General features: G+C 41.5%; 2 protein-coding genes across 7 annotated transcripts in view; both read right to left on the bottom strand.

Moving 5' to 3' along the window:
- pla2g12b (phospholipase A2, group XIIB) lies at nt 1-2,162 on the bottom strand. 2 transcript variants are annotated; one of them, XM_058058173.1, is made up of 4 exons: nt 1,636-2,162; nt 1,016-1,092; nt 753-918; nt 1-670 (listed from the first exon to the last, which is right to left on the bottom strand). In XM_058058173.1, exons 1-4 carry the CDS (start codon nt 2,105-2,107, stop codon nt 552-554), a joined length of 834 nt encoding a protein of 277 aa, XP_057914156.1. In that variant the 5' UTR covers nt 2,108-2,162; the 3' UTR covers nt 1-551. The 2 variants fall into 2 exon arrangements, with proteins under 2 accessions (XP_057914156.1, XP_057914157.1); XM_058058174.1 differs by having other exon boundaries at nt 1,028-1,092.
- Nucleotides 2,163-8,271: 6,109 nt separating this feature from the next.
- Nucleotides 8,272-23,139, bottom strand: part of pde10a (phosphodiesterase 10A) — a 60,628-nt gene continuing 45,760 nt past the window's right edge. For 4 of the 5 annotated variants that reach the window (XM_058058373.1, XM_058058374.1, XM_058058375.1 and 1 more), the window contains 14 exons: nt 22,847-22,905; nt 22,642-22,693; nt 20,677-20,819; nt 20,430-20,522; nt 20,171-20,357; nt 19,087-19,229; nt 17,108-17,191; nt 16,889-17,039; nt 16,637-16,792; nt 14,527-14,699; nt 13,592-13,703; nt 13,438-13,518; nt 12,914-13,002; nt 8,272-10,086 (listed from right to left, as the gene is read on the bottom strand). In XM_058058373.1, coding sequence (XP_057914356.1) covers nt 9,987-10,086; nt 12,914-13,002; nt 13,438-13,518; nt 13,592-13,703; nt 14,527-14,699; nt 16,637-16,792; nt 16,889-17,039; nt 17,108-17,191; nt 19,087-19,229; nt 20,171-20,357; nt 20,430-20,522; nt 20,677-20,819; nt 22,642-22,693; nt 22,847-22,905 — 1,623 coding nt within the window. In that variant the 3' untranslated portion in view covers nt 8,272-9,986. The remainder of the gene's footprint in view (nt 10,087-12,913; nt 13,003-13,437; nt 13,519-13,591; nt 13,704-14,526; nt 14,700-16,636; nt 16,793-16,888; nt 17,040-17,107; nt 17,192-19,086; nt 19,230-20,170; nt 20,358-20,429; nt 20,523-20,676; nt 20,820-22,641; nt 22,694-22,846; nt 22,906-23,139) is intronic. The other variant, XM_058058377.1, reaches the window with a different exon arrangement.

Here is a 23,139-nt window from a genome sequence, read left to right as displayed (position 1 = left end):
TATTTCACAAAGCTGGGATGCAGTTTTTTCTTTAAATATATATAACTTCTTAGCATATCGACATGTCTTGCTTTACAAAACATCAACTTTGCCTTTAATTTCTCAGTATGTGGCCATTGCTGGAAAAAGTTTGGACCCCCCCCCCATCCAGAGAGCCCACACAGAGAGGTCAGAGGTCATCTCAGCACCATATACAGACATGCTAGTAAGTGACACTGATATGAAGGTTATTAAGGTCATATGTAACATCTACAACATGTTGTCAAGACATATACAGTATTAGTTAGTAGTCTGTGGTTACATGCATTCATAAATAAATAACTTAATATTGTTTATTATCTTAAGCATTCTACTCTTATGTTATGCCCATTAAAAAAACATTGTTTGAAGTTATTAAATGGATGCTGATGGAGTCATACAGGCCTAACAACTGTCCTGATGCATAGTGGAGAGTATACAAGTAGCTCATTATGGAATCTTCCACTCTTATTTGTTGTAATTCCATGAAATGAAATGTTCTCATGATAGTGATTTGTCCAAAGTGTTCAGTGTCACAGTTCATCCCGCTCCTCTCCCTCACACACACATGCTGCCCTCTGGCTGTTCATGTAAGGCCGGCATCCAAGAGTCCACACTGTGTTGTACAGGGCATCTGCCATTGACTCACAGGCTAACAGGAGGAAAAGCAATGGATTTTTAGTACATAGTCACTTTATCCAATTAAATCCACACAAAATCATGTTTCACCTTACCTTGTACTTTGGATACAAATCCAAGACTTCTCTTCAGGTCAGAGCAAATGTTGTGAAGACAAGAGCGAAAGTTGGTGTCACAGTCATACTTATTCACGCCGCAGTTGTCGTAGCACACATCAAGTTGGTTACAGCACTCCGTCATGGCAGGGATGCCCAGATCGAGCTGTCAGAGGAGAAATACAACAATTGATTGATGTGTTGCTTAGAGTGGAGCTAAATGTGTGTCTGGACTGTTTGCTGCTGTGAACAGCAACATTCACCTGGAATCCCACCATAGAGGAGCTGCAGCCGTTAGGTTCTTGGTGCTTGTAGCCAGGGCGGGGCTGAGGATGCTCCCCTTTGGGGGAGGGGGGCAAAACATGAATCTCTGTGTGGAGTTTGCATATTCTCCCCATGCATGCGTGGGTTTTCTCCGGGTACTCCGGTTTACTCCCACATTCCAAAAACATGCTAGGTTAATTGGCGACTCCAAATTGTCATTGTTAAGTATGAATGTGGGTGTGAATGGTTGTTTGTCTGTGTGTGCCCGGTGATTGGCTGGTGACCAGTCCAGAGTATACCTCGCCCTAAGACAGCTGGGATTGGCTCCAGCATAGGATAAGCGACATAAAATATGGATGGACGGAATATTAGGAACTAAAATGAAAAGCGTCGTGTAGTTTAGTAGTAGTATTATTATTGTAATATTTTGGCTTTAACCAGAGTATTATCTTAGTCAGGGTCTGTGTGATGTCATCAGTCCTTCACATAAAGTCCAAGTGGTTCTTGGGTGAGGTAAAAGCCTTTTCACAGATAAGACATGCATAAGAAAAGTATTATTTGATAGTGTATGATAAAATTAAGTAAGGGTTTCACGTGCGTGTAAAGACGACAGTCTCACCATATCTGCAGCGGTACTGACACACTCCATTGTGCCCCCCCACCAGCTCCACCAGGGAGTCAAAGTAGCCATGCATCGTTTGAAAGCTGCTCCTAATTGAGTTGAGGCTCCATCCGTTATTGTCGTCACCAGGTGAGGAAATGTTCAAGGACTGTTTAACCTGGACAGCCTTTATCTCATTACTCTCTTCCACCTCCTCAGAAGGCTGCTGCTGGGCTTCACCATTAAGCTCCGCATCTTCAGGAGGCCTTTGTGTGCTTCCAACTGGAGCGCTGGCACCCTCAAGTTTGTCAGCTGTTTTGTGAAACACTTCATGGAGTTGTTGGTTGTGTACGATGTCTTCTACGAGGGTGTCTTGTGGATCCACTGCAGTAGCTTCCTCCTTTTCCTGTGCTGTGGACTGGTAGTTGCCCAAAGTGGCGCACACACCAGCGGACACACATAAGAGGAGAAGAGCAACAGTTCGCAGCATTGTCGGAGGAATGTCAGACGAGTTGTCAACAGGGTGAGAGGAGTACTGTGAGTGTGTGACAACATGCTGAGCTCTGACTAGAAGCAGACTTTGACCTGTGATTAGGATGCAGCAGACAGCAGGGCAATCAAGTCTGTATGGGGCAAAGGTCAAATCCAATCTATCTATATTTCCTCCTAAATAGCTGATGTCATCACCTTAAAAACATAAATAATTTGACTCATGTCAAACTTCAACTCAGTCAACTAATGCATGTTTACCATTCTGGCTTAAGAGGACACGCTACAACTTTGGGGGGAACTAAAATAAACAACATAATCTAAAAATACAATGTATTTTCTTAAAGAACAATTTATTTTCAGGAATTAAATGTGAATAAAATTATGCTGAGTAAAATTGGCCGAAATATCAGATACTGCAGTGACATAAACACAGCGCTTTTCTCTCAAGTCACTGCTGCCCTCTAGCGTTCAAAAATGAGTACATTAGTTTCATCACATTTACAGTACTAGTATTGTAAAGGCTTAACCGAGTTTCTTTAAGTCTAATAATATGTAATATGTGTAATATGTGTTATTCTAGTCTATCAGGGGTGTCCATACGTTTTCCACCGAGTGACGACTACAGAAAAAATGAAGAGTGTGCACTAAAATGCTAAAACCAATTCAATCTTAGCTTTGATTTATAGGTGACAAAAATTATTTTGGGACTATGGCTACCACATATAAATTTGGACCGCCATAGACGGTCCAAACGGACATTTTCTACCTTTTTTTTTTAAATTAAGATTTGGCTCACTGTTCACCCTTGCTCAAACACATGAACAAAGATGGTTTCCATACACTGTAACAAATTGCTGTAAAAAATACAGGGTATTTTGAACAGTAGTGTACCGTTCTCCATTAATACAGTTGAATACTGTAAATTCAAACGCCTTTGAGCAAGAAAATATTAGCAGCAAGCTTCTGTAAAATCTTACGGTACAAAGCCGAATTAATTTTGTTTTTTTACAGCAAGCTACCATAATCTTACGGTACAATACAGTATTTTCTTTTTCAGTTAACTTTAAATAAAGACTTGGTCTAGGGTCTGTTCAATCCTATTCATCTGAGCAAAATTACAAATTAAATACAATTTAAAAACCCTGTGGTTTTATTTTGAGATCGAGGGAATAATAACTAGAAAACGAAGAATTAGTTTTCACACGGACTCTTAAACTGAAAGCACCAAACTGGACGGAGCACTTGAGGAGGCGCCACCAACAGCTTTCTCCCCTTCTCGCTCAACTGCGCGGCGCATCATCATTATCCATCCTGCACCCCAGAAGGTAAATATATCTTGCTGAAGTCAGAATAATGCTATTATGTGATTTTGTGTTGGATTAACATTTTATTAAGGGAAGCTTTTTTTTGGTGTGTGCCTAAAACGTTTAATCAACATTAGCGCCGCAAGCTAGCATAACGCTACTAGCTAATTTAGCAAAGCTGTGTGGACAAAGGTTTAGCTTTTTTGGGGGGGTTACTTAAAACAGTTACTTAACTTAACCATTACTTACATTTGATTTGCTGGCTACAATGCTCTATTTGACCAGTTCTCTCTTTTAAAGAAAACAGTTTAGGGAGACGCTTGTTTGAGGCAGGTGTAATATATGTAGCTAACAGTTAACAAGTTTACTTTTTTTCTTGAGTGTATTTTAAAGATTGTGTGTAGTTTAGATCATTTTGTTGTGAAAACATGATAACTTGCAATATATATGGTAAAACTTGCAGGAACACATTTGCATATGTCAGGCACATGCAGACTCATAGTTGTCTGCCCAATGCGTCTTTCAAGTGTGGTTTCCCTGAATGCACAAGAACTTTTTCAAAGTTTTCAGCCTTTCGCTCTCACTCTCATCGCCATAAATATGTAAAGAACGTAACTAAACTGGATAATGCAGGAGATTTAACCTGTCATGTGGACTTATGTAGTATAAAGTGTGATGATATCCGGGGTCTTCTCTTGCACCTGACAAGTCATATAACTGATGGCAAGACTGTCTCATGCCCTTTTAGACATTGTGACAAAAACATTTACAGTTAAGTCAAATGATCTTTACTTATCACACCTAATATCTTATGTGCTATCTATTATTTCATTTTAGGCGCCTCATTGGTATCAATCCCGAGAGGGGAAGCAAGACCGGCCAGGGGAAGGTGCTGTCCAAGAAGACAGGGAAGCTGGTCCACAAAAAGGCAACAACAGTCAATTGTCATGTGGCCACGCTCCTAAAAAATGTGATGGACTTTGAGTGGGGCTTTATTTAATAAGTATAGCTCAGTCCATCTCTCGGTGAGAACCTGTTGTGTGTGTATGTTTTGTTGTTATTGTTTGTTGTGTAATGAAGTTACACAACAGTTACGTGAAGTTACGTGTACATAGTTTTTTTTAGCCATCTCTTGGCATAGTTACAGTGTTACTAATTTTTGTATGTAGTTTTGTATGGATTTTATGGATACTGAAAATGTTCAACTTTAATAAATGCCTAATGTTGTAATGGCATCTCATGTCTGAGCCATTTCCGTGGTAGCTATTTTCATGTATTATTTCATATATTATTATTAGTATTATTATTTCTGGGTTTTTTAAAATGTAAAATATTTAGGTCACTGTGAAGATCACATTCTGCAGTATTTAACATAACTTTATAGTAATACGTTGTTAACTGATGAGAATAATATAGGAACTGTAAAATAACAGTATAATGGTGACCAAAGAGCACAGTACTATAATACTTTTACAGTAATAAACAGTTGTTGTCGATAACAGTAGCACACTGTAGAATAATAGTTTGAAGCTGGCAACTCTAGCTGCCAGTAGTGTACTGTAATTTAACAGGAAAATTTGTTACAGTGTACAAGATGACACTCCATACTCTGTGGCATATAGGCTTTACAAACTGATGTTGCCACCACTACAAGCCTCCTTTTTATGAGTCTGTCTCTATGACAAAATGATTATTTGTTCACACTGGAGCAGCCATATGATTTAAATATAGCACGGGCTATTGCAGCCGAAGGGTAATGCACATGTGGTTTTACATATAATGTGGTGTAGTGTCTTGAGACGAACACTTGATGTCTTGCACCTTTGGGTGTGTTATGGCTACAAGGTGTCACGATAGAGATGAAGCCCGGTGACTAAAGTATTGGTGCAAATCCTTCATGGAGGATCACTTGTTGTGTAAGCATTCACGCTCATTTATTAAAGAGGACCTATAATGCTTTTTCCACTATTCTGACCTATAAATGTAGTTAGAATGTTGTATTCTTGTGTTGAACGATACGAAAGTTTCAGATAATGAGATTTGCGCATTTGGAAGTGAGACCTGAAAGAAGTTTGGGATGGCTCTGAACGCTTGGTTTCAGAGAGTGTTTCTAACACCAGCTCACTGTGACATCACAATGAGCCGGACTTCCTTACATGTACAACGGTACAACTGCTGGGCCTGCCCTCCTCCCCGCTCTGCTGTACTGTTTTGTCTCAGGAGTGTGACCAATCACAGCGTAGTGAGCTGTGGAAATCCAAGGAAATTCAGCGGGAATAGCTACAGATTCTGGAAGATCTAGAAAGCTTTGTATGCTGGTTATTGTGTGTAGCTGTTCTATAGGAGTCCACCACTACAGTACAAAGGGCCCAAAATATGCATAATAGGTAAGTAATGACACAAAACATTGGAGACACTTCCTTCCATTACATGACCTTAACACTACCTGAAGCCATGAAGTCAGAAGATGACTATGGGTGTTATTTCATGTCTAATAATGCTCTAACAATGATAAAATTGTATTTAAAGTCATAGTCATATATTAGTTGTCTATACTGTAACTACAAAAATATTAAATTTATCAACATTGAATGATCAATCATGGAAATTCATGTACCTTGGTCAGGTCTGGAACCAATTAACCTCTACAAGGGACGACTGTATTAAATAATATAATACAAAATTATGACACAAATAGTACATTTTACAGAGTGTGAGCACACCCAGGACATATGTATATATAGTCACCTCTCGCAATATTGCGGTTCAAATATGGTTCACTCACATGCTTTTTCAAAACTGATTAGCCTATTCTGGCCACTAGGTGTCAGTAATGTTCCATTATTGTTCCATGGCATGTCTGACATGAAACATGTGGAAGTGGTACGTTTTGGATTCTTCCCCACTCAATTTTAAACCCTTTCCTAAGTTTAGAATACAATAAAATAAATAGGCTAGCTTGCTAGTTTACTAATGATTAAACCCACGTCTGACATGGCGTAAACAAAGAATAGAAGTGTAAATGTGACTATAGGGGTGTTATTTCATGTCTACAGGGCTCTAATAAAGGTGAAGATTGTATTGTGAAAGTCATAAAGAGATTTTCAATGCTCTAACTAGAAAACATTTTCTGTGTCTGGAACCAATTAATGGTGATAAACAAGGAATGGCTGTATTAGAGCTTTCCATACGTCTTTTACACGTCTATTGTGAATAATGATGGAGGCGTTGTCCTCTGATGATTCTGCTGTGTGACACACCATGACCGCTGTTTGCTCCACTTCCACCCATCCGCCCACCACGCCAGGGACTCGCTGTCCCTCCGACACATGTAACGGCACATGCTCAAAAAAATCAGCCAGTGGGTACAGTGGAAATGGAACAACCTTAATTTCCCTCAGGATGCATCCAAATACAGATGAGCCTTCGCACACATCATCAAAGACGTCACTGAACACTGGCAGGCAGTCTCTGTTGGGCCCGCTCTGCTGCGACACCTTCTTCACTTCCTGCCAATGACACACACTTATACACAGTATGATTTAATATGCATTACAATTGTGTGTATACTGTTAAGCTGATGAGTTCTTTGATGTCATTTTAAGGTGATGGATGGACCATGACATGCTTCTCTCTGACGTCTCTGAAGGTGGACCTTTCCTGAGGGCATGTCATCTGACCCCGACTTTAGCCTTAATGTCGTCGTCTTGAAGAACCTTTGCACGTCTCTGCTGGAGTGTCAGATGAGTACATCCCGATGTTATTCCTGTGAGCGGCTTGAGCAACAAGCAGATGTGTCATGACGTCACTCTCAAAGCACCGAGGCTTTGAAATGGCTGTGAACACAACATTTATGTACATTTCTTGTTGGATTACTGATCATTGCTTCCTCGTACAATTCCATACTAATCACAACACTACCGTACATCACCTTATTGCAACCTCAGCTACACTGTCTACTTTCTATGCATGGAAATGTCAGTGGACTTGTGTAGTCTGTTGCGGCCTGGTTCCTGTTGCAAACGTCATTCAAGACTAGGACTGTGTTTGGATCCGCATTTGGGATCTTCACCTGACTGCCCATAACACAAATGGTCCTACGAAATCTTATTCTGCTTTTCCAAGGTTGGGTACATCATAAGATGAGCTTTGGTTATGAACGCTCTTACCTAAATTATTATTACAGAAAAAGATTAGTTAAATTAGACACCGTAAAATGCCTGTGCCATGTGGCTTAAACATTACATACATCAAGGTCCAAAGATGGTATCTTTGAACATGTGAAAGGATCTACTCCCTATGAAATGGAATGTGGTAAAAAGCCTCTCCTCCCAATAAACCTTTCTCCCCCTTCTTTGCAACGCCCCTTCCAGTGTGATAAAAGCCATCTACAACATTTAAACACTTGAAAAACAAACATACACAAATTGTAGGTCACAGCAAAATATTAGAAAAGAAAATATACAAAATAAATAATGAGCCTCCATACTTTTTTAGATCATGAATTTGCAGCCAGTGTGGAAGGAAGTGTGGTCCACTTGATCGTTTGGTGATGTTGGGAAAATTGTTTAACTCTTCTGACATAACTTTCTACTTAGGCGTAGGGATCCACCTTTAAACCTTTAGAAACCACTGACAACTGTGCATCACTGTGGCAACTGAATGTATGCCTCCCAAAGTAAAACCCGAGGCCACATGGTTTGGAAATACCAAAATTTCCCTTGTTAAATGTTGACAGGTATGTTATTTGTTTGGAACATGCAGTAACCAAGACGCAGACATTAAAATAAAATTTGACATTCTTGTAACACAAAAATAATATCCAACAGTGTTGTCTTTTTAAAATGTATTTAATAAAAGTCATTTGGGCTACTGCTCTTACATTTACATTTGAAACATTCCTCACTTATTCTGGGTAACAGTAACATGTATGGACAATTTGTTTGTCTCAAACAAAAAAGTCCAACATTTTTCTTTGTATAAAAAATATAAGTTAATTTAAATTGAACTCTAAGAAAATAACAATAGTAATAATAGCAATAATAATCATCACCAGGAATAATAATGATAAAGATCATATGCTAAACATAGTGCAGATAATATAACTGGTGCTAAAAAAGTAGGGCCAGTGCAGTGTTCACCGTGTTCTTAACATCTTAACAATGGGGGAGGGGGGCAGCAAAGTGGGGGTGTCTCATACACACACACACACACACACACAAACTGCCATTCAGTTTAGCACCATTAGAGCAAATATCTACCCTAGATTGTACACAGTACACACCTATTTATATGCAAATGATATAGAAACCTTTAACAGTTTAAGTGCATGCTAATTGTTGCTCTTGGTTGAAGCTTACTGGAAGCAACTCTGTAAGACAGAACATAGTGTGGAAACCGGTGTTGCATTAATGCACATGCCACATTCAGGGGATCAACAGAACATTCATCAACATGTACATTCACACAGTTGGCGCCACCCTTGCAAACAACGTATATAGAGGGACTATGTCCACTGGAATGACAATTTCAGGCAAAAAACAAACATTTCTTTAGGAAGATCTTGGAAAATAGTTTGCAGGACAGGTGTGGATAGGGAACTGGTACACACCTGCAAAAAGTCAAGCAACAATGTTGTTTGTGGCACAATCCCTCCCGTTTACATGCAGCTCATCAGGACATCAGAGTCGTGCTTGGTGCCTGAACACCCATCTCATTTTCAGGAATCTGTTTTATCTTCTACACATGGAAATGTAAAATGGTTACAAGCTGTCTTACAAGCGTGTTTGGTGTACTATGCGGCAGGTCCCGAGTGCTAGTGGTGGCCTGGGGGGGCAGTGCTGCACATGGAGGGGTCACCATCCGGGACACACATCGTGAGGCTCTTGTGACAGCGTCCAAGTCATCTTGCGGTCACAGTTCATCCGTGAAATACATGACGTGGGGGTTTTCTGTGACCAGGCTGTGTGTCTTTATTCAAGTACTGCAAAAGGTTTTTGCTCAAAAGAAAGAAAAACATTCCGACGTCCCCCTCCTCACACTTCTCCATAAGGTGGCATTATCACACCATGCATGTACGACACATTCCTTCTGTCTCTGAATACCTTGCTGAAATAGTCAAGACTTGTTTACCACAAAAGGCAAACGGTACCATTTCAAAAGGATCTGAACCCACACAACAAGGTTGCACATCACCTGCCTGTGAAAGGTTCAGTGTAAGGCCTCTCAAATGCAAGACCACAAATAATCAGCTCAAATAATAATAAAAAAGCCAAATAAATGATAAAATGGTACAAGTCATTCTAACAAATAAACTCCCAAACCGAATGGATGTAGGGTGATGAGCTTTAGTCTCTTCCCGTCAGCTGTTAGTCCGTGTCTGGAATCGGTTAAACCATCAGCATTGACACCTCCGTCACCCATTGAGGTAACTTGTGTTTTGTGTAACTTTTGTTTTGTTTTAAAGTCAACGCGCCTTTTGCTGATCCAGCTGCTGCTAACGAAAACAGGTCCTCCATATCTGTGGCACGATTCAGGTTGTACTCATAATAGTGGGCAGGTAACCTTTGGTAGTCAGTTGTCCACCTTGACAGGACCTGAATCAGAAGGCCGACTCGGAACTACATCCTCCACTTCGCCCTGCGCTATCTTCTCCCATTGGCCCAGGTTCTCCCTGCAACACACACACACCTTTAGAGTCGTAGTCATAGGAAATAAATACAGCCAAACCAGCATCCATCCATTTTCCTCCGCTTATCCGGGTCCGGGTCGCAGGGGCAGCAGTCTTAGTAGGGAAGCCCAGACCCCGAGATACTTAAACTCCTCCACCTGGGGCAGGACCTCATTCCCAACCCGGAGGTAGCACTCCCTTTTCCGACTGAGAACCATGGCCTCTGATTTGGAGGTACTGAGTCTCATCCCAGACGCTTCACACTCAGATGCAAACCGTCCCAGTAAACGCTGAAGGTCACAGCCCGAAGAGGCCATAAGAACCACCTCTGCAAATAGCAGAGATGAGATTCTAAGTCCCCCGAACCGGACTCCCTCAACACCTTGGCTGCGCCTAGAAATTCTGTCCATGAAAATTGTGAACAGAATCGGTGACAAAGGGCAGCCTTGGCGGAGGCCAACGTTTACTGGAAACAGGCTTGACTTACTACTGGCAATGCGAACCAGACTCCTGCTTTGTTTGTACAAGGACCGGATAGCACGTAGTAGCGCGCCACCAATCCCGTACTGCCGGAGCACCCCCCCAAAGGACGCCACGAGGGACACGGTCGAATGCCTTTTCCACAAAGCACGTAGACTGGTTGGGCAAACTCCCATGCACCCTAAGCACTCTCGTGAGGGTGTAGAGCTGGTCCAGTCTTCCACGACCAGGATGAAAACCGCATTGGACCTCTTGTAACAGAGGTTCGACCAACGGTCGTACCCTTCTCTCCAGCACCCTGGAATAGACTTTCCCAGGGAGGTTGAGGAGTGTGATCCCCCTATAGTTGGAACACGCCCTCCGAAAAGGGGGACCACCACCCCAGTCTGCCAATCCAAAGGTACTGTTCCCGACTTCCACGCAATGTTGACAAAACATGCCAGCCAAGACAGTCCCTCAACATCCAGAGCATTGAGGAATTCTGGGCGGAACTCGTCCACCCCCGGAGCTTTGCCACTGAGGAGCGTTTTAACCACTCCAGATACCTCAGCCACGGTGTCCTCAGACTCTGCTTCCTCTATGGAAGGTATGTCAGTGGGATAGAGAAGGGCCTCAAAGTATTCCTTCCACCGTCCGACTACATCCCCAGTCGAGGTCAGCAGGCCCCCGTCACCACTGTAAACAGTTTTGACCGGGCACTGCTTCCCTTTTGAGGCGCCGGACGGTTTGCCAGAACCGCTTCGAGGCTGACCGAAAGTCGTGCTCCATGGCCTCACCGAATTCCTCCCACACCCGAGTTTTTGCCTCATCAACCGCCAAAGCCGCAAACCATTTGGCCTGCCAGTACCTGTCAGCTGCTTCCGGAGTCCCACAAGCCATCAATGCTCGATAGGACTCCTTCTTCAGCTTGACCTCTGGTCTCCACCATTGGGTTCGGGGCCTGCCGCCACGACTGGCATCGACCGCCTTGCGGACGCAGCTCCGGTCAGCCGCCTCAGCAATGGAGGCACGGAATATGGCCCATTCGGACTTAATATCCCGGTCCTCCCCCGGGATGCAGGTGAAGCTCTGCCGGAGGTGAGAGTTGAAGACTCGACGAACGAGAGACTCTGTCAGACGTTCCCAGCACACCCTCACTACTCGTTTGGGTCTACCAGGTCTGTCCAGCATCCTCCCCCACCATCTAATCCAACTCATCACCAGGTGGTGATCAGTTGACAGCTCAGCCCCTCTCTTCACCCGTGTGTCCAGAACATGCGGACGCAGGTCTGATGATACGACTACAAAGTCGATCATAGACCTGCGGCCTAGGGTGTCCTGGTGCCAAGTGCACTTATGGACATCCCTATGTTCGAACATGGTGTTAGTTATGGACAAACTGTGGTTCGCACTGAAGTCTAACAGCATAATCGTGTTAAAAGATTACACACCGCACGGGTTCAGATCAGGGAGGCCGTTCCTCCCAATCACGCCCCTCCGGGTCACACTGGGCGTTGAAGTCTCCCAGTAGAATGACGGAGTCACCAGCTGGGGTGCTTCCAGCACCCCCCTGATGGACTCCAAGAAGGCCGGGTATTCCGAACTGCCGTTTGGCGCTTAAGCACAAATGACAGTCCGAAGGCATAGGGAAATGACCCTCTCGTTCACCGGGGCTGACTCCAACACAGAGGCACCCAGACAACATAGCTCCTCGGATCACTCGGGCACTCAAACCCCTCCACCACGATAAGGTGGTGATTCACAGAGAGGCCAAACCAGCATTTGGGTCTGCAATTGTTCAGGGAAGACTGAACATTTCGAACATCTGAATATTTCGAAGGATATGACTCATGTCAGTTAACAGCGCCACACATAGGTAGGCCTTGGGTATTACATCGTTTTCACTCAGTTACCCGCTCCCGTCTGGATGAGACTTTTTTTCAACCTGCCCCCAAAAAAATCCCAAGAACGTTCCTGTGTGGACAGGGCCTAAGTTACCCACTAGCCACCACAACTCGCTCATCTAATTAACATCTTACTACAGCAACCCATTCTTGGGTAAAGTCTTGTACCAACAGCTTACTGACTTTCTCCAGTTCAACAACAATTTTATTATGTTGTCCAAAAATGGTGTCCTTACAACTACAATAATGATGAATTTAGTTATCTTAGCAATGCGCAGTAAAACAGTGTCAGTCAAAACTGAGCATTATTGTTATTTTTAAGGCATATTCTCATGCAGCACATTTCATTTGATCAGAAAACATTTCTTTTAACACGATTATGCTGTTAGGTTTTGTACTGTATTAACAGCAAAATAAGACAACCAATGCTTTCATATAAGGTAAGACTATATAGTATAGGTACATACTTGCATGCCTTCAGAAGTGGACTGGACGGGGGGAACAGCTCTGCTAGCGTCGTATAACATGGAATCGCTACTGCATTGTAGAATCCCACCTAATTTAAGACGAATATATATATCATATTACACAGAATCAGAGTCTATACTGTACACATGTAGAGTAAATGCATGTGTTGTGTGCTGACATCCTGTACGCCAAGGTTCATCAAACAGCATACACTGTATTTAGCGACAAATAAATGTTGTATTCTAATAATAAAGTGATTTTTGTGTGATTCGAGTGATCACAACTATAACTACAAATGCAGTCATTGATGACTGCAATGTATCCCACAGGACATCATGATTTCTCATGCATTCCAGTAGACAAGTTGTATAAGTTGTATCTACTCATTTGTGGTAGAAAGTTGGAAAAGTTCATTCACACACAAATTGCAGTTAAGAGATTTGATGTGGTACATTTACTGCACATCTAGTATTAGGTAGTGACTAAAAATGTAAAAATGTAAAATAAGTGGTAGTGGTCTTACCTGGCCTTGAGGAACCTCCGCTTTCTTGTCTCGGTCCATCATCGAGATGGGCTGCATTCCAATCTTCTTCATCTCATCTCCCTTTGGTAAAGTAAAAAACACAGAAAATCGATTAAAATTCTTGCAAAATGTTCTTCCTCAGGTGACAGTTTACCTCGGCCCAGAACTCAGCATAGATGTCGTTGGCTGTGAGTCGCGTGATCTGCCATTGCTTGGTTACAGAGCACAGGTCACATGCTGTCATCATTAGACCAATCACACGGTCCCTGGAGGCGAGTAAAGCTACGTTAGCTCCGTGAGTGGTTATGTACTGTTTACTTGTATCCAGATGTATAATGTCAGGAAACCTGGTTTGTTGGGGTGCAATGTCCGTATAGCAGTATTTGTCCTACGGATTCTGTCCGGCTTTGGTACATTTTTGTGTGCAAAATTTTCTATTATTATTAGGAAATATTTTTTAAATGACCTACTTGCATGATCTACTGGCAGGTAATTCTCCAATAAATAAAATTCTTCCCCCCAGAATGTAAATATTGATATAGCCGACAGAAAAATGTAAGGATATGGGGGCCACTTTACAGTAAAGATGCTAAAACAATTCCATGTGGTCCGTACAGCATATTGTACCATAAGCTACAAAGGTTTGTATTACAGGTGATTATTTTTAGAGGAATTACTTAACTGAAGCAACGTTCTGATCTCAACTGAACAATGGCAACACGCTACTTTCAGCTAATGCAATTATCTTTGGCTGTTTACGGAAATGAAGTGTTAAAAAAAACAGGTGCGCCGCACCTCGCTGTGGGGATTCAATGGTTCCAAATTGCTTTCAGGTTACAGTCACCGCCGTGCAACGGATGGGGCAAGGCCGCACGCTCTGATTTATACTTTGTCCCTGAATGCCTTGCCTGTTTGTCCGATTTAAGGCAGACTGTCCCTACTTGAAACGCGTACAATGTGGGAATATGGGAACTTACATCACATCAAAATATTAAATATAGTGATAGAAATTTTTACAAGTAAAAATGAATGTGCTACAACATCATAGCAACTTATATAACAATATTTATAATGGTGCTCTGGTCTTACCTGTGTGAGTGGTTGTTGAAGTCCAGCACACCTGAGTTCAGAAGCTCTGACAGCTGCTGGTGGTTGTTGAAGTAAAGGGCCAGGTCTGTGGCAATGATGGCCTTCCGGATGATCTCCAGCACCTGCTCGTACTCGCTGGAAGTCAGGTTGGAGAAAATATTGTGCCCTTCCAGCTATGAGAAACAAAGAGATCAATAAAAAAGCAAATGCTCCACTTATGAGGCGTTCAGCTCAGCTTTGCTACAAGAGATTGACAAGCCCGCAGCCATCCCAATGACCAATGACCATCCTCAGTGATTTACTTGAAGGCAGAGAAGGTCAAGGTACCTTAAGAATAGTCTAGTCTTGACCTGCTACATCAGCTCCGTGTTTGATATGTGTAGCTGTGTGGCCGCCAGCAATTGTAATGGTAATGGTAATGGTTTTATTTCATTTGAACATGCATCAGATTACAATTGAGTGTATCACATAATCAGTTCACAGTTCCACATGTTCAAAAGGAGTGGGAAGAAGCAAAGCTTATTAAATCCTACCCCTCCATCTGGTACTTTTACAATCAGTAACTGTTACATTTGTTCACTTCCTGCTTTCCTAATATAGTTTATTTATTTATTTATTGATTGATTGTCATGTACTGAAGTAGGAGGTGATATGACCATCCAATGACATAATGGGTACCATAGTAAGTGTCAATATAGTGATATGTATAGCACATCAAGACTCTTCATCCTTGTATTTAGCAAACATCAACTGTTTGTATTGTTTCTTGAATTGGCTCATCGTTGTGCATTGTTTGAGTTCTTTACTCAATCAATTCCACAGTTTGATTCCACATACTTAAATGCTATGGCTTTCTAACATTGTCCTAGCATATAAGTGTTTCAAATTTAGTTCTTCCCTGAGATCATATTTATCTTTGTTTATCCTGACTTTTTCTGTAGACATCAGTTTTGTCGTGTGCGTGTTCCAGTTGCAATTTACTTTCCAATTATTTTACTTGATATTCTGAATTCTTTCTCGAATTCCGATTTTTTTTCAGTGCCAAATTTAGACAACATATTTTAAGCTCATTCAGCACCAAACAACTGCAGCTCGGGGGTCCTCTACCAGGCGCCTGGGAGCGTGAGAGTTCTGGGTAGGATCTTAGCTGTTCCCAGTATTGTGCTCTTCTGAGACGTCACAACTGTTGCCTTCACCCCCCCCCCCTCCCATTTCTCTAGCGCTTCCTTCATCCCTTGGTGAAGGGATGAAGGAAGCTTGTTGTGCTCCTTCTGCTAATACACGGGATTGCTACATCTATCACCACTGCTGTCTTCTGCTGTTTATCCACCACGAATATGTCAGGCTGGTTGGCCATCAACAGTTGTCCGTCTGGATCTGGAAGTCGTACAGGATCTTGGCCTGGTTGTTCTCAACAACTTTCAGTGTTGTCTTCCATCTTGATTCTGAGATCTCCACTCCATATTTGGTACAGACGTTCCGGTACGCTATTCATGCTGCATCTTACACTCTCTGGAGCTTCTTTGCACTTCCTGCATCTGGAGTCCTGTCTGATGTGATAGAACCTGGCTTCCATTGATCTTGTGTTTAGGGCCTGTTCCTCTACTGCCATAATTAGTGCCTAGGTGTTGTCTTTCGCTCCAGCCTTTTCCAGCCACTGGTATGTTTTCCCCATGTCACCCACTTCTTCCATTTGGTGGTGGTGCATGTTTCTGGTGCCTGAGGCTTTCACTTAGCAGGTCATCCGAAGGGGCCATCAACTTGGTGTATCCTTGTTGTTTCCTCCTGGATAGTGCCTGTAACGTTCACTCTCTGTGTGTACAGCCTCAGGATGCTGGACTTGAATTTTGAGAATTTGCCCACTCAAGTCGGTTAGGAGGACAAAGTATTGCCTCACCTGCCTTTATTGTTCCCACAAAGTTGGGAGCATGACATTGACCAAAAACTTTCAGAGTTCCTTGCACAAGACCTAAGGCGCCAAGCCCAGCTCCTGAAAAAAATAACCTCACACCACAATCCCCCTTCCACCCAAAAAATTACACTTGGCACATTGGAGTCAGACAAGTTCCGTTTTTCTGGCAATGTCCAAACCCAGATAGTGGATCTCTACCTGCAGGATGGAGACAGTCTGAGAGAAGTGGTGCTGCTCCATGGTGGAGGTGGAGTACAAAGCAGCCAGTGGGTGGTCAAACTTCTGCAGATAAGTGTTGCTGTACCCCCGATGATCAAGATCATGGCACAGGCATGCTATTAACAGTCCCTTCTTCTGTAAAACAAGAGGGAATTCTTATGATCACACACCATAGATACCCAAAATAGTTCAACTAAAACATCCCCATCTTATTCTCCATGAGCAGCAGACCTCTAGCTCTGTGAAGATCCCAGAAGTCTTCTGTAGAATGGCGTACATACAGTGGGCCACGGTCACTGCGTGCTTCCAGTTGTGGTAGGGCACACGCCGGTAGTTCTTGCGTACAGACATGGTGAATCGACACAGTTTCTCCAGCTCAAAGCTACGCAGAGCGAGAAAAGGATAAACATGACATGAACTGACATTTAAAGATAGAGTACAGCACCTTACCTGGTCTTTCCACAGGAATTGTGAACCATGTAGATGAAGACTGCAGGCCAGATCTCCTCAAATGGACTTATGTCAAAGTGAAACCTGTAGAAGACAGAACTGTACTCAGCTTTACTGAGAATAAAAAAGAAAAAATTACAAAACATTCCCTGAGGATTGCAAACAAAGATTCTATAATGAACAAGATTTAACTCTGGCATCAATTCTAAGTCTTAAAAAAGGTCTTGGTCACCCATCTGACCAAGACTGTTTTCTGTGGTTCTTTGTGGCCAGCTCCACAAATCTGGTTGTCACTAGTGTTTCATATTTAAGAATTACAGAGGCCACTTTTCTCCTGGGAACATTAAGATACGCTCCGTTAAGTTTTCCAAACTTTTTCAGCTCAGGGCCCAAAAATATAAAAACCTAAAATATATCATAGACTGTCACTTAGACTGTAGATAAAATAATGCTGAATAAGACAGAAGACACTCAAAGATCACGAGAAACCCTGCATAGGTTGCATCCGTTGACCTGATACACTGTAAAACCTGACAAGTTAGTTGAACTCAAACAGTTTGAGGAAACCGATTGCCTTAAATCATTTAAGTTTATTATCTCAAACATAAGTAGAACATTTTTTTCAGTCAAGTCAAAGCAACCATTATTGTATAAGCTCTAAAAACTCAATTTAATAAAGTTAGAATTACTAAAGCTAAATAAATCATTCGGAGAGTATTCTTTGAGTACCATTAAATCAAACATGTCTCTTTAAATCGAATGAAAAGGCACAAGTTTAGCTCACTTTGTTCAACGTATTACGAGTACTCACATAATTCTAGTAGTAACAACTTATTGCTTTGCAGTGTAACTTGGTTCTGTCCACTTTTCATCAGTTGTGAGTCCTTATCATTTTAGCACAGGGGTTTAATCATGGTTTACTCATATACTTCAAACACAGAAAAGTATACTTGGGACAATGTGCAGTTTTATTTTTTTAATTAAACATGCAAAAACTGAGGAATTTCTAAAGGTATATAATTTTTTTGAATAAAGTAAAGGCCCAAATTTGATGTAGAAAATGTGATGTAGTTTACCACTAAGATATTTACAGCCCTGCTTATTATAGATTAAAAAATTATATCAGCGGTGAAGTACAATTAATTATAAGTTAACTATGGACAACATGGGATTAATCTGAATTAAATATTTTAATTGATTGACAGCCCTAGTTTTGACTAAGGCAAGTTAATTTTAATTTTTTTGCAATAAAACAAAGGGAGCAATAATCGAACAATACAGAATGTAGATGTGGAAAAAATATCTAAGTAATAATTTTCATTCATTCATTCATTTTCTACCGCTTATCCTCACGAGGGTTGCGGGGGGTGTCTTTGTCCAGCTGTCTTTGAGCGAGAGGCGGGGTACACCCTGGACTGGTGGCCAGCCAATCACAGGGCACATATAGACAAACAACCATTCACACTCACATTCATACCTATGGGCAATTTGGAGTGGCCAATTAACCTAGCATGTTTTTGGAATGTGGGAGGAAACCGGAGTACCCGGAGAAAACCCACGCATGCATGGGGAGAACATGCAAACTCCACACAGAGATGACCGAAGAAGGAATTGAACCCTGGTCTGCTTGCTGTGAGGTCTGCGCACTAACCACTCGACCGCCGTGCAGCCCAAGTAATCATTTTGTCAGACAATAAAAATGTTTCTTATTCCATAAAGTACTGACAACATTACTCCCAAATTGTAAACAACCTAATAGAAATGTTAATTCACCTTAATAGTTCAGAAATAATATTTGGTGAAAAACAGCTTTCATGCTGAGGCGACCTCAAGAGTTTTCCAGAGCCGTATATTTAGGGCAGCAACATGTGAAAAGAGGGTCAGACTATTTTCTGAGAGGACTGTTCACCACCGGGCTATGCCAAACCCGCATGCCTCATTAGGTGGAACCCATTAAGCATTCGAGGACGGTCACTCACATTTCGATCTCTTTATAAATGGGAGTGGGAAGGTTGAGCTGAGTGAGCGTTTTCCATTCTTCTGAGGTGCAGATGCTGTGGTAAGACAGTTTTTCCATTGTCACTCTGTAAATGCATTCAGAGTGTCGAATTCGATGGTACATCTATACATAGACACACACAGGAAAGGCTTGGGTAAACATGAAAGCATGACCATAATTTCTGACAATGACAATCAAAGAAAGGCTTTGCACTTCAGTGAAAACTATTTTCCACCTGCTTAAGTGGCGCGGAAAGGTGTCCCAATACTTTTGCCTAAATTCTGAAGTGAGAGCTTGTAGTGTAGAGCAGGGGTGTCCAAAGTGAGGCCTGGGGAGATTTTTTATTGGCCCACAGCACATTCTCAAATTTTTTAAGTCGGAATATTAAAACAAATAAAACAACATTTTGGGAAAATTAGCTTGCGGAAAAAAGTAACAATATTACCAGAGTATTATGGGAATAAAGTCACAATTAACATGAAGAAAACTAACATGAAGAAAAAAATAGTTGCAGAAAAAACAGCAGAAATTAAAGTAACAGAACAAGTATTCAAAACACATTCTAATGAAAACAAATCAGAATTTTACAAGACTAAACACATATTTATCAGTAAAAATAATGTCATTTCAGTAGCATAGAGTTTAAATATTAAAAAAATGTATTAAGTCATAAACAAACAAAACACAATTAAGGTGTCATTCTTCGAAAATTGGGTTGGGGAAATTTTTTAATACTATGGGAATAAAGTCATGTAAATATTTATTTTGTAAAGATTATTTCAGAAGAATGTTGAAATATTTGGCATATTTAAAAAATACAACAGCAAAAATGATAATGATATGCCTTTGCATTTTTTCTTTGAAATTCTTAGCATAACCACTTGTACACATGCTGGTTTCCAAAATATCAAAGTGAACCTTGGATCCTTTCATTTTTGGGTCGAAAAGGTTTAGACACCCCTGTTCTAGATTCATTGCACTTTGTTAAAATAGCAATGAATACTTTTACATTCTCATGTCTTAGTTAGAAACCAGTATTTGAGCGTAATTGTTGATGGACTCACATTTGCACAGTGTAAGGCCAGGGCACAAAAGACAGCAAACATCTTAAAGTTGTTCTCATCTGTTTTAGTGAAGGCACTTCCGCTTAACTTGTTGACCATCTGCACCACACCAATAACAGTCCCCCTGCTCACAATGGGCATGCACAGGATGTTTCGCGTGGTGTAGCCGGTTTTGAGGTCCACCTCTCTGCCAAATCAGATCAAATCAGTTAAGTGCTTGAGTTTATGCCGTAATATCATTATTAAAAATTGTGTTTACCGGTTGAACCGTGGATCTGCATAGGCATCTGGGATGTTTAAGACTTCCCCTGTCCGAGCCACTTGGCCAGCTATTCCTTTCTCTATAGAAAACCTGCAGGGCCACATGAGACGGGAACGGTCACTTTACTTGCCAATCCATTCTCATATTAATATTTCAACATCATCAATCATTGGAAAAGGAAGTTGAGAACTTTTAGGAGTTGAGGGGACGAAGGGATATACCTAATACCTAATTTATACCATACCTAATTTCTTTGGTTTTCCTAAAGACCGGCTTGCCTTCTTTCTCCTCACCAATATCGAAGAGGTCGGAATACAGTTCTTTGTTGTTTTGATCTACCTGGAAGAGCGCACACCTGTCGGCATTCACCAGGTTTTTTGCATATATCTGCAAAGACAGCATAGTTAAAAATGATGAGGAAATCATGCAAGTGATTACATCACATCACAATTCAGAATTCGGAGTTGGAACTTTGAGGGCTGTGCTCCAAACTGCACAATTCCATTTGGTATTTTGAGTGATTACGTCGCTACTAAGTACGCACTGTACATAGTATAGATATTTAAGCATGAGCGTGGACGTTTGTGATTTTTGTGATATTTATTCCAAATGAAAGAACAACTTGAACCAGTTGTGAACACAATAGAACAAATAGAATAACAGAACATAGTGAATTGAACATAAGACGAGAATAAGGATCATTTTGGAGACAATAGGTCAGAACTTGAGAAACAGTACACACATGTGGTGTTCACAAGGAAGAAGAAGGCTAAGAACCGTACCATCCAATTCATCCTTTAGTCCAGGGGTGCTCACACTTTTTCAGCATGCGAGCTACTTTTAAAACCGAGTCAAAATGATCTACCCACTACAAAAATGCAAAACATCTATTTATTTTCAAATGTATTGAGGATTATTTGTACGTACAATGTATGTTGATGTACCTTACATAACCAAATGAGCCAATATTGCAAAACACACATAATTAACAGTTAACATTTTTTGTAATTACCTCCACATTACTCCCCATTTCCCTTCTTTGGTACTGCGATGGTAGAATGGCATATGAGGCAAACGCACTTCGAAAAAGACATTGTGAAAAAAAAGTCCACCTCCCATTCCGTATGGAAGTGATATGTTTTTGCCTTTTTACTTGGTCCAGCTCCTTCACTCATTTTAGTGACCATAAACTTTAGCGAGGGCTTAAAATCTAACGCAATTCGCCGACTAGCTTAGCACTTTGCATCGCTGTTTACGCATGAGCGGTGACCTAAAGGTCAAAATTCAGTTGTCATCTGACTGGTTGTCCTGTATGTCAATCAAGTAACGGGGATGGATGATAGGCTGACATCGTAAGTTCTGCTGCACTTAGAGACGTTGTTTGATTTGATTGGTCGCCCGAAGGGCAACATTCAGTTGTCATCTGAATGGCTGCCCTGTATATCAATCAAGTGACGGCATTGATGCGAGGATGATAGTACCACCTCCGCGATCGACCGGTAGATCGCGATCGACTTAATGAGCACCCCTGCTTTAGTCTATATACTGCATTAACTGTACATTATACAATATTTGTCAGTTTTTTAATGCCTGTATTATTTATTAAGCTATCTATAATCCTTTGTGGCTCTAAATGTAATTGTTCTATTTATTTGTGTAATTCTTTTTGTATTTTTCATTGTATTTGTTCTTTTACATAGACCAAGCCATCTATCAATTGTTACACACTATTTGTTTTAATAAATGTTACTTAAAACATTGCATGAGCAGGTAATAACTGTGATTATGTGACTACGGCCCGGGCACCACATCCGCCCCGCCAGTTGCTTTCTAAGTATTTCAACTTTTAAACATATAAACTGGCAACATGACTGGCAAGTCGGATGTCTTATTCATTAAAAAAACAAAACAAAACTGTATAATGAAATGACATAGTTTGATGTGGTCTGATGCTTAAAGTGCTCCTGACATAAGGGAGAACATACGTACATGAGAACATGAGAACATACAGCTGATAGTATAACACTTTTACAGATAAAATTAGACAAATAATTCAAGGAAAATTCCAAGCATAAAATAGTGTGTGTGTCTTAAATATATGTTCTGGCCCCCCGGACAATTTTGTTAACTAATGCGGCCCACGAGTCAAAGTATTTGCCCACTCCTGGACTAGACAGAATGACCAGAAACCTTTGAGAAGTGCGCTTACCATAATATGTTCAAGTAGAGAATCTATTGCCACAATGTTATCAAAGTACGTTCTGTGAGAAAAGAAGAAATGATGCCTTGAGATGTTTGTCAAAAGGGAAGCTCTGACGATGTAAACATTAAAGGCACATTCAATATCAATACTGACTCTCACGAGTTTGATAATGCAGCATGATTGAGCATTCCAACAGCAACAAGGCTCTTACTTTGACACATCTAGTAGGAAGTCATTTAGCTCGGTCTGCTTCGCGAGGCCTCTGCACACCTAGAATGAGAAGAAGAAGTAGGTCAGGTCACATGTGAAATCACACTTTTCCCACAGAGCACATGCAGCCTCCTGCTTGTACTGTAAACACACCGAGTGGTCTGTCTACAGTGACAGTGTTTTGCAGCAAGCAGCCAGCCAGCAGCCAGCCAGCCAGCCAGCAGCCAGCCAGCCAGCCAGCAGCCAGCCAGCCAGCCAGCCAGCCAGCCAGCCCAGGAGTGCAGTGTGCTGCAG

The sequence above is a fragment of the Doryrhamphus excisus genome, chromosome 20, assembly GCF_030265055.1.
Source record: "Doryrhamphus excisus isolate RoL2022-K1 chromosome 20, RoL_Dexc_1.0, whole genome shotgun sequence".
Taxonomy (NCBI): Eukaryota; Metazoa; Chordata; class Actinopteri; order Syngnathiformes; family Syngnathidae; genus Doryrhamphus; species Doryrhamphus excisus.
Note: the sequence above shows the minus strand (reverse complement) of the source record. Positions and strands in the feature narration are given on the sequence as shown.

Bases quoted from the DNA above. Each gene is read 5' to 3' on its own strand.
- pla2g12b (XM_058058173.1), bottom strand. From the start codon at position 2,107: ATGCTGCGAACTGTTGCTCTTCTCCTCTTATGTGTGTCCGCTGGTGTG. The intron at 1,093-1,635 runs GTGAGACTGTCG...CCTCCCCCAAAG, and splicing joins TCAGTACCGCTGCAGATATG to GGGAGCATCCTCAGCCCCGC. The intron at 919-1,015 runs GTGAATGTTGCT...CTCCTCTGACAG, and splicing joins CCTCTATGGTGGGATTCCAG to CTCGATCTGGGCATCCCTGC.